General features: G+C 49.6%; 2 protein-coding genes across 2 annotated transcripts in view; one reads left to right on the top strand and one right to left on the bottom strand.

The window, feature by feature from the left end:
* Positions 1-354: 354 nt before the first annotated feature.
* Positions 355-5,742, top strand: TSR2 (TSR2 ribosome maturation factor). The gene is made up of 5 exons (XM_001493761.6): positions 355-689; positions 853-943; positions 4,065-4,156; positions 4,725-4,898; positions 5,142-5,742. Exons 1-5 carry the CDS (start codon positions 516-518, stop codon positions 5,274-5,276), a joined length of 666 nt encoding a protein of 221 aa, XP_001493811.4. The 5' UTR covers positions 355-515; the 3' UTR covers positions 5,277-5,742.
* A 461-nt stretch (positions 5,743-6,203) lies between these two features.
* Positions 6,204-12,026, bottom strand: part of FGD1 (FYVE, RhoGEF and PH domain containing 1) — a 39,801-nt gene continuing 33,978 nt past the window's right edge. The window contains exons 13-18 of the mRNA XM_001493780.7: positions 10,594-10,624; positions 9,987-10,088; positions 9,491-9,616; positions 9,155-9,316; positions 7,647-7,790; positions 6,204-7,108 (exon numbers count right to left, since the gene is read on the bottom strand). Coding sequence (XP_001493830.5) covers positions 6,803-7,108; positions 7,647-7,790; positions 9,155-9,316; positions 9,491-9,616; positions 9,987-10,088; positions 10,594-10,624 — 871 coding nt within the window. The 3' untranslated portion in view covers positions 6,204-6,802. The remainder of the gene's footprint in view (positions 7,109-7,646; positions 7,791-9,154; positions 9,317-9,490; positions 9,617-9,986; positions 10,089-10,593; positions 10,625-12,026) is intronic.

Genomic DNA, 12,026 nt, shown 5'->3' with positions numbered 1-12,026 from the left:
CCTTTGACCCATTTGTTATTTAGAAGTGTGTTAATTTCCACATATTTGTGAATGTCATATATTTCTTTCTGTTATTGACTTCTAATTTCACTCCATGTGGCCAGAGAACATAATTTGTATAATTTTAGTTCTTTTAAATCTATTGTGGCCTGCTTTATGACATAGTATATGGTCTGTTCATGTTCCACATGCCCTTCAGAAAAGCGTGTATTCTGCTGTTGTCGGGTGCAGTGTTCTATAGATGGGAGGATGGTTTTTTTAATGCAGATTTTTAGGTTATGCTCTCTGAGGTTGATTCCTCTGTCCCAGGGTCTGGAATCTGTATCTTTACTAAGTTTCCCGCATCTTTTCTGCGCAGTACCCACAGGTCCAGAGCCCATGATCCCACGCGTCCTCCACTTCTTACTTCCTTTGATTTCATTATTAAACGCGCCTAACTGTCTTGGTGTCATCGATTGCTCTGACAGACTTTCCTATTGCTCTAGCTTTGCTGCCAAGTCCGCGGAAAGGCACATATGCGTTCTCGGGCTCGGCTTCCGACTCATTCTGCCTGGGCCGTGCTGCGGAGGGATTGGGTCGCTTGGGCCCATGTGGTCCGCGGCCGGATGATGGCCGGCGCTGGGGAAGACCTGCGAGCCCTTTTCCGGGCTGGCGTCCGCGCCGCGCTGGAGGCTTGGCCGGCCTTGCAGGTGAGTGGGGCCGCGGCCAGGATAAAGGTTAGGGCCTGAGGCAGAACGGCAGTTGGGCGGGCGAGGCGCCTGAGGCTTGGCTGGGCGGCGTAAACGGCGAACCTCTACGCCACCCCAGGCTGGCTCCCGGGCTGACGTGGTGGGCTTCGGCCTGTGTTCGCAGATCGCTGTGGAGAATGGCTTTGGGGGCGTACACAGCCAGGAGAAGGCCGAGTGGCTGGGGGCTGCAGTGGAGGAGTACTTCTTCCGCAATGGTGAGTGAACGTGAGGCGCTGCGAGCTGTCTTTGGGGACGTGGGGAGGAGGAGGCCGGTCCTGGTGAGCCCGCACTTCCTCTTGAGCAATTGTCATTTGGTACCCCAGGGCGAGGTGGAGTGAATCCAGGCTTTGGGGTCAGAATCCTGAGTTCGGAGGCCTTACAGGTTGTGCCATTGACTCATGATGTAACTCCGGACAAGTCATTTTACCTTCCTGAGACTCAGTTTTCTAGTTCCTGAAATGGGTATAAAAGTATTCACCCCAGCGCTGTCCAATGGAAATAGAATGCGAGTCACATCATGTAATTTAAAATTTTTCAGCGGCCACTTTAGTAAAGTAAAAAGAAGATGAAATTAATGTTACTTAACTCAGTTTATCCAAAATATTTCAACATGTAGTCTATATAAAACGTTATTGAGATACTTTACATCCTTTTTTAGTATTACGTTTTCAAAATTTGGTGAGTATTTTACACTTTTAGCACATCTCAGTTTGGCCTAGGCACATTTTAAGTGCTCAGTAACCACTTTTGGCTATTTGGACAGCAAAGATCTACACCTTTGATGTGTCTTGAGGGTCATATAAGAATAAGGGGCCCTGCAGAGGGCGTTTGGCGTAGTATTATTTTTACAAAATTCTTCATTCATTTTTTTGGTCTTGGAGATGACATTAGGCAGAGTCCTTTCTTTCAAGGAAGTTTACCATCTAGTGAGGGATCCAGATAAGTAAATAGGTGTTTACACATAGGGTGATACATGTTCTTTTTTTTTTTTTTTTTTAAAGATTTTATTTTTTCCTTTTTCTCCCCAAAGCCCCCCGGTACATAGTTGTGTATTCTTCGTTGTGGGTTCTTCCAGTTGTGGCACGCGGGACGCTGCCTCAGCGTGGTCTGATGAGCAGTGCCATGTCCGCGCCCAGGATTCGAACCAACGAAACACTGGGCCGCCTGCAGCGGAGCGCGCGAACTTAACCACTCGGCCACGGGGCCAGCCCCTATACATGTTCTAATAAAGAGGAGCTCAGGGTGCTTGGGTAACATGAGACTGGGGAGGAGGAGGCTTCTTTTGGAAGTTGTTAGGGGAAGTGGTGACTGGGCTGAGTCTTAAAAGATGAGAAGGAATTAACTAGGTGGAGGAGGCAGAGGGAGAAACACTCAAATGTTTAAGTTCTGTGCTATGAGATTATGTGTTATATTTGGAAAGTGGCAGGGAGCTCAGGATTGGAGTAAGGGTGTGTGTGTTCTTGTGGGTTTGTGGAGGGGAGGAGTGGTAGAAAATGAAGCTGTGGGATGGAGAGGCCCTTGGAAAAGGGTAAGACATGGAAGGCCTTCCATGCCTTTGATGTTGTTCTTTGGGTCAGCGTTTGCCAAAATGCATGCTATGGAAGACTAGTTCCCTTAGATGCTCAGTGAAGAAAAGGCTTCACCAGTTAAGTTATGTAAGAAAAGCTCTTTTCTTCAGTTCTTTCTTAAAAGTCACAATAATCATTAACATAGTAAAGCCTCGTGTAAGGATAAAAACCAATAGAAAGAAACCTGTTTACCTTTGTTTCTCATTAGCTTTCTATGGACAGCATCCCTTAAAAGCCAGCAGGACAGTTATTTATCAAAAGCAGAATATGAAACACTGCAGTAGGTGATAAAAATTCATGGGTAGGTTCTAAGGTGAGTAATAGGATGGGATTTGCTGGCTAGAAAGTTTAGAAAGTAATCAATATGGAGCATGGACTGGAGAGGGAAAGACTGATTAGAAGGCTGTTTCTGTCTGGAAAATGAGGAGGCCTGAACTAGGGCAGCAGCAATAGTCATGGAAAAGAAGGGATGGATTAGGGCCTTGGAGATTGTTTGGCTGTAGAGGGAGAGGGAAAAGTAGGCAGGTTTCTGGTTTGTGTCACTGGGTGGATTAGGTGCCTTTCATGGAATAGAGGAAACCTGGAGGATGAGAAGTAGGTTTGGAGGGTTAGGTAATGAGTCTGGCTTTGGATATGGAGGTTCTGAGGCACCTGTGAAACAGATGGAGAGTAGTTTGGGTTGGAGACAGATTTGGGGGATATTAGGTTGGAGTGGTAGGGAAAGCCAAGGGGGTGAATGAGCTCTCCCAGGGGAGAGAGAGTGAGGAACTTTGTGGAAGACTTTCTTGAGTTATTCTCTAATTCAGAGTGTAGGCCCATAAGGTAACCGAAGCCTAGAGAGGAAGGCTCAGCTAAAGTCACACAGGAGGATGTTGGTGTCAAGGCTCTGATGATTTCATCATTGCAGGTACTTAAGATCTATTTCTTCTTACCTATCTCATTGGTTTGTGGCCTCCTGTATCAGTGGAGCCACAGTTGTGAAGGGTCTCTGAACTTCAGAAACTTCAGCTCTTGAGTGATGGGAATTAACATGGATTATGGATCTGCCCTGTGCTAGGCATTGTTTGGCTGACTCCTCATAATAGACCTTCAAGGCTGCCACTATTAGCCCCACTTTGCAGATGAGAAACTGAGGGACAGAGATGAATATGTAACTTGCTCAAGGTCACAGAGAGAGGAAGCTGGTTAAAATAGGCCGGATGAAAGAGGGTGAGTGTGGCTAGTCGGCTGTGGGAATAGAGGGCTTAGTAGGATGTAGGAGATTGGAAATTAGGTATTTATATTTAGTGTTTGGGTTTTTTTAAAAAGAAAATAAATGTTAAAACCTGGAATGCGGGGCTGGCCCGGTGGCGCCGGCCTGGTGGTGCAGCGGTTAAGTTCGCACGTTCCGCTTTGGCAGCCCCGGGTTCGCCGGTTCGGATCCCGGTGTGGACATGGCACCGCTTGGCAAACGCCATGCTGTTGCTAGCGTCCCACATATAAAGTAGAGGAAATAGGCATGGATGTTAGCTTGGGGCCAGTTTTCCTCAGCAAAAAGAGGAGGATTGGCAGATGTTAGCTCAGGGCTAATCTTCCTCAAAAAACAAACAAACAAACAAAGAAAAAAAACCCCTGGAATGCAGAGTGCTTCAGTGAATAAAAGGCTCACTGTTTGGACCATTACGCACCAACCAGATGTGGACCCACCAACTAGGTACTGAAGAGTAGCAGTCAGGAGTGACGAAGTTGGCTGGTCTTTGACCAAAGGGCCCTGTCCTTTCCTACTCAGCTGACTTGGAGCTAGATGAGGTGGAGGACTTCCTCGGGGAGCTCATGACGAATGAGTTTGATACGGTTGTGGAGGATGGAAGTCTGCCCCAGGTGAGTATATCCTGGACACAACTGCCATCTCCCTGCCTGCAGTCTTTCTTCTCTTAAACTGTCTGTTTTAGGCCGAGACTCTTGGCTCTAACCATTCTTTTCTTGAGTACTGCAAAAGAACGTGCTGTGACTTCTTATTGCCTAAAAGAAAAAGTCTAGTCTTTACAGGCATTTCCAGACCCTGCCTCTTCTCTTTTATTTCTCTCCATCCATCATTCTCAGCTAGGTCTCTTCCTCACCTCCATCCCAAGGGGAGGTCAGGCCAGGTACATTTCCACCCCTGCTCTGGTTAACATCACTCTCTCTGCTGGGATTGCCTTCCCTTTTACATCTTCCATCTTTCAAACCCAGTTCTAGTGCCTTCCTCTCCTAGGAAGCCCTCCTTCAATGCTTCAGGCCCTTACCTGAGCCCTTCATATGTAGTTGCTTCATTAGTGAACTCTTTGGGTAGGAAAGAGCCCATTCTCTCTGGAAAATTCCAAGTCCCTCCCCACTGTTGCTGCAAACACAGGTTGGTTGTATTGTAGGTTCTCGAGAAAATCCAACTGGTTGAATGTTTTTTTGGTAGGTGAGCCAGCAGCTGCAGACCATGTTCTCCCATTTCCAGAGGGGTGATCGAGCTGCTCTAAAGGAGATGGCCTCCCACATCACCCAAAGAAAATGCAAGGTCAGAGCCACTGCACTTACGACAGCCAGAGAGACTGATGAGGATGAGGATGCGGACAGCGTGGAGGAGATGGAGGTGAAGGGGGTGTCCCTTGGGTGGGGATATGCAGATATTTTCCAATTGTTTGGGAGATCAGCTGATTTCACAGCGAAGTGATGGGGAGTTGGGTAGCGGTGGTGGTTGTATTATCTAGAGATGGCAGGGAACTTTCCTAAGGTCACACAGCCAATCCTTGTAAAGCTGGGAGGAGAGCCTGGGTCTCCAGTGGCCGCAGCCAGGAGGTGTTGTATTTAGCTCTCTCTTGTATTTATTCTCCAGGTCACAGCTACGAATGATGGGACAGCTACAGATGGGGTCTGCTCCCAGCCTGAACCCTCTGGTCAAGACTCCAAGACTATTAAGGAAGAGGATATAGTGGAGGATGGCTGGACCATTGTCCGGAGAAAGAAATGAGTGGGACTGGAAATGGTTTGGACCCTTGTTTGCTAGTTGTTTTGAGATTCATTTGTAGGGTTTTTGGAGGGTTGTGGGACCTCTGGACTGATTATCTGATCTCCACCTGCTCCCCATTCCTCTGTCCAGCTCCTTCCAGGGGAAGAAGAGCCCTAGGGTCTGTGGTCTTGGGGTGGTGAGACCTGGTTCAGCACACCCTCTTGGGCCTTAAGTTACTGAGTAATGAGGCCTGGTTTCCCAGCACAGTGCCTCTTGGGTGCAGTCAGTGTGAAGAGGGAGGGATGAGTGGGTGTGGGTGTGGCTGGAGGAGAAGCTAAATGCTGGTTGACAGTGGGCAGGTGGATTTGTGAAGGGAGAGGACCAGCAGGAGAACCAATACTCAGCATTAGAGAACCAGTACTCCTGCTTCAGGAATGGTGAGATGAACATGCAAACGGACAAGAGATTAAAGATGTGAATGAAAGTAGCTGTGGTACTTCTCCCTCTTCTCCTCCTCCACACACACCCCCCCCCCCAGCTCTCTACCCCCACCACACCCACACCCACACATGCTCTCTATCCCTGCCCAGAAATTGGAACCTCTCAGGAATGTCCCCTTCCTGCAGCCCAGCCTCCAGCCCTGGGCTCCTTCAGGAAGTCTAAGACCTTGGCTAGGTGGGGAGCTTGGGAGACCTGGGCTTTGTTTTCTGCTGCCTCCAACCTCTTTCCAAACTCTTCATCCCATCCAAGCCCACGCATGAGGCTTAAGACCTCAGTAAGTAAGACCTTATTGTTTAATCTGTGGCTTGACCTGTGAGTAGCCTTGGAATCAGCCTTCTGGGAGCTGAGCTTCAGAGCTCAGCAATGGAGCAGTTTCTGGGCCCACCTTAGCAGCCTGGTACTTAGGACAAACAAACAGATGAACGAAGAGAGACAGCACTCTGAAAGTTTCCGTAAGCCCGAAATAAACTGTATTTTTCTTTAAAAAAACAAAACAAAGAGTATCCATTGTCCTCCCCCCTGTTACCTGTCCTGCCCTGTGGCCCTGCCATGGGTCTGGACGATAAAATACTGGGTAGCCATGAGGCTGAGTAGAAGCTATAAGCCTTGGGAGAGGCAGGAGGGGTCTGGTCACCACCCCACATAGCATCATACGTGTGAAGACACTGGCTGAGGGGGCAGAGCTGGCACTTGAATCCAGGTCTCTTGCTCTGGTGCTTTGGGGGGAATTGGGTGGAGGCAGGATCCGTAGGGTGTTAAGGGGATGGGGGAAAAAATGGCCTAATTCAGGCGGGTCTAGCAACAGTTCCTACCCTCCCTGGCGAGAGGGATTTAAAAAATTAACATCACTGTAGGAATATTTGTTTTAAAAGCCCACGTTTTGTGAAAAGGTGAATTAAAAAACCCAAGACCCAGCATTCAGGATTGAAAGTGCCCATGATGGGAGTTCAAGTATTGACTGAGCTGGGAGGGAGGGGGCTGGGGCCCCCAATCGGACATGGGCAGCTAGAGTGTGGGGCAGGGGGCCCCAGCTCCCTCCAAACCCTCTAGGTCTTGTCTTGGGTCTGGGGGCCTTCAGAGGGTTCAGCAGTGGCTCCTGAGGCTGCCACCGGTGCCTCCTCCATCTCCCTGTCCTCAGACAGTGTGGGGCCTGGGCAGAACGTGTCCCCACGGCCTGCCCGGCCAAGCACAGCCATCCAGCGCCGCTGCAGCTCCTCTGTCTCAGGGCTGAAGTACCAGCTCAGGTGGCTCTGGGTGATCTTGAAGACATGCCGTCTGTCAGGCCGCTCCCCTGCCTCGGGAGGCCCCACCTCAAAGCCAATGAGGGGCAGGCTGCGCTGGGCTTTCACATCCTGTCGCAGGGACAGAGCCAGGGTCACCTTGGGGCTGGGCTTCTCACTGGGTTTGCATCTGCTAAGCCCCTCTTTTCCTTCCCCTGCTCAAGAATCTTCCATGGCTCCACTGATGGCAACGGGAAAATGTCTGAACTGGGACTAGAATGCAGGCTGGTTCAAATACCTGTTTCCTCCCACACCCAAAACCAGCAGGGCTCGTCTTTAGCGTATAGCAGATAATCTTTTAAGGCCTTTGCCTAGGCTGTTGCCCCCATCTGCATGTTCTTTCCCATTCAACATTGGACCCAGCAGTGCCCTGTCTCCACTCTGGCTTCCTCCAGGAAGCTAGCCCCCTCAACTCACCACACTTTTTCCTATATATACTGACCCACAAACCTTGTCTCTAGCCTGTCTTTGTCTCACAAGGGTGGGGCTTCTGATTTTCCTTTAGGCTCACTCTATAGCCCAAGCCAAAGGAGAGGTCAAGGACAGGGGGAAGGGGAGCAGCCTGGTTTTGCCAGGTGGCTGAAGGGACCCGAAGGAGTAGGATGCACACCTGGGGGGCGCCATAGATGTACAGCACCAAGGGTTCGTTCTCAGGGACCACAAACCATGCCTTGTGCCAGCCTTTCCCGCCCTTCTCCATGTAGTGCAGGAAGCTGCAGATGACGCTGTTCTCCGCAGCCACTGAGGCCTGTTTCTGTGGCCAGAGACATTGAGGGGGAGGCATCAATGCTGATGGAAGGCCTAGCCTGGCTCCTCTTGGCTCCACTAATCCCTCAGAGCAGTGACTGCCATTCCCATAATCTCGGATGAGGAAGCTGAAGCTCAGGTGGCAGGAGTGATGTGCCCAGCGTCACCCAGTGAGTCTGAGTTGAGATTCAAAGCTAAGCTTGTCTGCCAGACTTGGGCCATGGCTGCTGCCTCTGAGAGTTGGTGAGAGGGATGTACAGCTCTCAGTGAGGGCACTCAATTGCCAGTCAGGCATTCTTTCTTCCATCAGTCCATTTATTCCTCAAGACATGTATGCATTTACACCTCACCATTTCTTTCATCTTTCATCACACATGCATTCCCTACACTCAGCGAAAGGCAAACTAGCCTTGTGGGTAAGTGGATGGGTGGTTGGATGAGGCAGTCTGGCTCAGAATCTCAACTCTAGATGAAAATGTGTTGACTTGGAAGGAGAGCATAAAGGGTTGTTGAAAGGATCAAATGAGTTAATATACCCAAAGTGCTTAGAATAGTGCCTGGCACAGGGTAAGCATTCTTTAAATGTTAAATAAATACCTTGATTGGGTTAAAAAACAAAAACAAAAGTGAAATGTGTGTATCTGCGTACACCTAAAAAGATAGGAAGGTTAAGTGGTAATAGTGGTAATCTCTGGATAGAAGGAATATGGTGTTTTTATTATTTTTGTTTATATTGTCTAATCTTCAGTGCACACAGCCTACTTTGTGATAAGAAAAGGTAATTTGTTAATTTAAAAAAATCCCAGCTCTGGCACTCATTGGCTGTGTAACTTGAGCAGATAACTTCCCTGGGCCTCAGTTTCCTCATTTGTAAAACAGGGATAGTAATAGCATGCATAGATTAGTTACTGCGGGGATTAAATGTCTAAAGCACTTAAATAAGAATTCTTGGGGCCGACCCGGTAGCACAGCGGTTAAGTGCGCATGTTCTGCTTCAGCGGCCCGGGATTCCCCGGTTTGGATCCTGGGTGCGGACATGGCACTGCTTGGCAAGCCATGCTGTGGTAGGCGTCCCACATATAAAGCAGAGGAAGATGGGCATGGATGTTAGCTCGGGGCCAGTCTTCCTCAGCAAAAAGAGGAGGATTGGCAGCAGATGTTAGCTCAGGGCTAATCTTCCTCAAAAAAAAAAAAAAGAATTCTTTTCATTCACTCTTGCACTCATTTGCTCACTCCAAGCCTGGGTCACTTGTTCAGTGGATGTACATGGCACCCTACAGTTTCAGAGATGCCCAGGCCTCAAGCACACTGGGTGGGTGGCTGGGGCCCATGTAGTCAGTGTGGGAGGTTAGTTGGGGGCCTGGCTCTTACCTCCAGGATGGACCTCCGGCGCTGGGGTGTATGCTGGCTGCAGGCTGGACTGCTCCCGGGCACTCCGTGCAAGGCCACGTAGCAGTCAGTGCACACACGGTTGGAGCGGTTGTTGTCATAGATGAGGCGGGCCCGGAACTCAGAGCACTTCCCACAAACCACCTGGGGTGGCAAGCAGGCAAGAGCAGCCTGATTCCAGCAGGCCTTCCCCTTCAGTACCAATTCCCACAGCGGACTTGTGGCCTCACCCCCCTTGAAAGGTGCCCACTCAGAAGTAGGCCTTCAGGCTGCCAGCCTGTCCCCTCCCTAGTTCTTCCCTTGTCCCCCAACACTCACATGCCCGCAGGCCTTGCAGTGGTGCCTGCGTTTGGTGATGGAATTGAAGGGCTCCTGACAGCGCATGCACATGGTGACTTCCTTTTCTCGGATGGGCGTAGGCGCTCGCTTCCCAAGATCCACGTTCTGGAGAGAGGGCCAGGTCCCAGTTCAGAGTCAGCTACTCCCCAGCCCAGTCCAGCCAGCCCTTGCCCCTGCCCCAAGATTTGGATCATCACTGGGAGACAGCGGACACATTCAGAAGACCTGCCTTTGAGTCCTGGCTCTGCCCCTACCTCACTGTGCTACTAAAGACAAGTTACTTCTATTCTCTGGGCCTCGGTTTCCCCAGTAATTTCTCTGTGGCCCTACCAACAGAAGACTGGGCTTCTGAGATCATGCACTGCCTCTCTGGGCTTTACTCTCTGAGAAGGGGAGAGGAGCATCTCAAGGTAAGGTGGGGACTTGGAGGCCTGGAAGGGGTTCCAGTGCAGGGGTAGAGGGTAGGGACACTTACTGGAGAGTTAGGGGGTGTGTCTTCATCTTCCCTGTTCGTTGAGTTCAATAGTTTGAAGGTCTCCAGCGTCTGTTCATGCTTCAGGAGGGTGGAGTTGATGGCCTGGGGAGGATGTGTAAGACATGAGAGGTCAGATCACCTCAGAACGCACCCATTTCCACCCTCACCTCACCTTCCTGTGACCTAGCCTGAAGTCAGAAAAGTTGGGTTCTAGGCTCAGCTCTACCCCCTGCTAGGCATATGACCTTGAGGATGTCCCTTTTTCAGCCATTGATCCCTTTCCTCCATTTCACAAATATAAGAACTGAGACCTGGAGTTGGGAAGGGACATCCTGGCCGCTTCCTGGGCTTAAGGTTTTACAGGGCTTACCTCACGGGGGTTACACCCTCAGAGGAGCCCACTTTCTAAAGGAAGAATTTGAGAGTTTCTGCTTAACCTCTAGACGTCAGTTTGCTTATTTGTAAAACAGGAATGGTAAAGTTTGTTGGAAGGCAAGTGTCCAGGCGCATTCTGGTCAGATGTGAGTTTGGGGGAGAGTCCACCAACCCCTAGGAAACCTGTTAATACTCCTCCAGCCCCCTATCACAAAGCCTTCTTAGATGTTACCTGGACCCAGTCTTTCTTCTCCTCTTCAGTCCTTGGGGGAAAAAAAAGAAGTTGGGTTAGGCAGACCAATCAAAAGCAAGTGGAGTGATAAAGAGCAGCTGTTTTGGAGTCAGACAGACCTGGGTTTCACCCTCTGCTCCTTCACTTATTACTCATGTGACGTTAGGCAAGTTATTTAAGCTGAGTTTATATATTTCAACAGTTGCTAATACTTTCCAGACCTTGTGCTAGGAACTTGGGCCTCAGAGAGGACCCTATCCTCAAGGAACTCATGGTCTAGTGGGGAGACAGGGACAATACAGGGGGATCAGTGCTGTGACAGAGTGAAAACAGGGCTGAGGATTCCAGAAGATGAGACCTGCCCCAGCCTGGAGTTTGGGTGGGAGCACTAAGGAAGGTTTCCTCAAGGAGGTGCTAGGCCTCAGGTAAAGGGGTAAGGGTGAGGTGTGGGTGCATAAGAGTATGGGACATAGAAGAAACCATAAATAGTTCCCTGTTGCTGAAATGTAAAGTTTGAGAAAGGAGGGCAATTAATTTTTCCTCACTTGTAAAATGGAGATGATAACAATCAGTCTGGGTTGTTCTGAGCAGTAACTGAAGTGACAGTCCCTAATTATGCTAGGTGCTCCATCAGTGTGAGTTAGCCGCTTACTTTCCCTCCTTCCCTGACTCTCTGTCTGTCCTGCAGTCTCCAAGGCCTCTGCCCTGGTGCAGCCCCATCAGCTGCTCACTAGGAACAGGGCCCAGCCTCTTTGCTGACTTCCACCTGGCCTCTTCTAATCCCCTTCCACATCCACACACCAGACATCAAAAGTACTCCTCTAGGGGCTGGCCCCGTGGCCGAGTGGTTAAGTTCGCGCGCTCCGCTTCGGCAGCCCAGGGTTTCACTGGTTCAGATCCTAGGCGCAGACATGGCCCTGCTTATCAAGCCATGCTGGGGCAGCATCCAACATGCCACAACTAAAAATAGATAACTATGTACTGAGGGGGGGAGGGCTTTGGGGAGAAAAAGGAAAAATAAAACCTTTTAAAAAAAAAAGTATTTTTCTAATATGAAAGTCTGACTACATCCTCAGAACCACTTCATGAAAAATTAAGGATGTGAGTCAATATTTAGCTACAAGAATGTCCATTGCAATGCTATTTATTGTAGTGAAAAATTTGAAGCAGCCTGTGCCCAACAAAGGGATCAGGTTAAAAAAAAGGAATGAGGGGCTGGCCCCGTGGCTGGGTGGTTGAGTTTGCGTGCTTTGCTTTGGCGGCCCAGGGTTTCACCGGTTCAGATCCCGGGCGCGAACATGGCACCACTTGTCAGGCCATGCTGAGGCGGCATCCCACATGCCACAACCAGAAGGACTTTACAACTAGAGTATAGAACTATATACTGGGGGAGCTTTGGGGAGAAAAAGGAGAAAAAAAAAAGATTGGCAACA

The sequence above is a fragment of the Equus caballus genome, chromosome X, assembly GCF_041296265.1.
Source record: "Equus caballus isolate H_3958 breed thoroughbred chromosome X, TB-T2T, whole genome shotgun sequence".
Taxonomy (NCBI): Eukaryota; Metazoa; Chordata; class Mammalia; order Perissodactyla; family Equidae; genus Equus; species Equus caballus.
Note: the sequence above shows the minus strand (reverse complement) of the source record. Positions and strands in the feature narration are given on the sequence as shown.

Coding starts and splice junctions, on each gene's coding strand:
- TSR2 (XM_001493761.6), top strand. CDS start 516: ATGCGTTCTCGGGCTCGGCTTCCGACTCATTCTGCCTGGGCCGTGCTG. Junction 690..852: donor AGGCTTGGCCGGCCTTGCAG/GTGAGTGGGGCC, acceptor CTGTGTTCGCAG/ATCGCTGTGGAGAATGGCTT. Junction 4,899..5,141: donor ACAGCGTGGAGGAGATGGAG/GTGAAGGGGGTG, acceptor TTTATTCTCCAG/GTCACAGCTACGAATGATGG.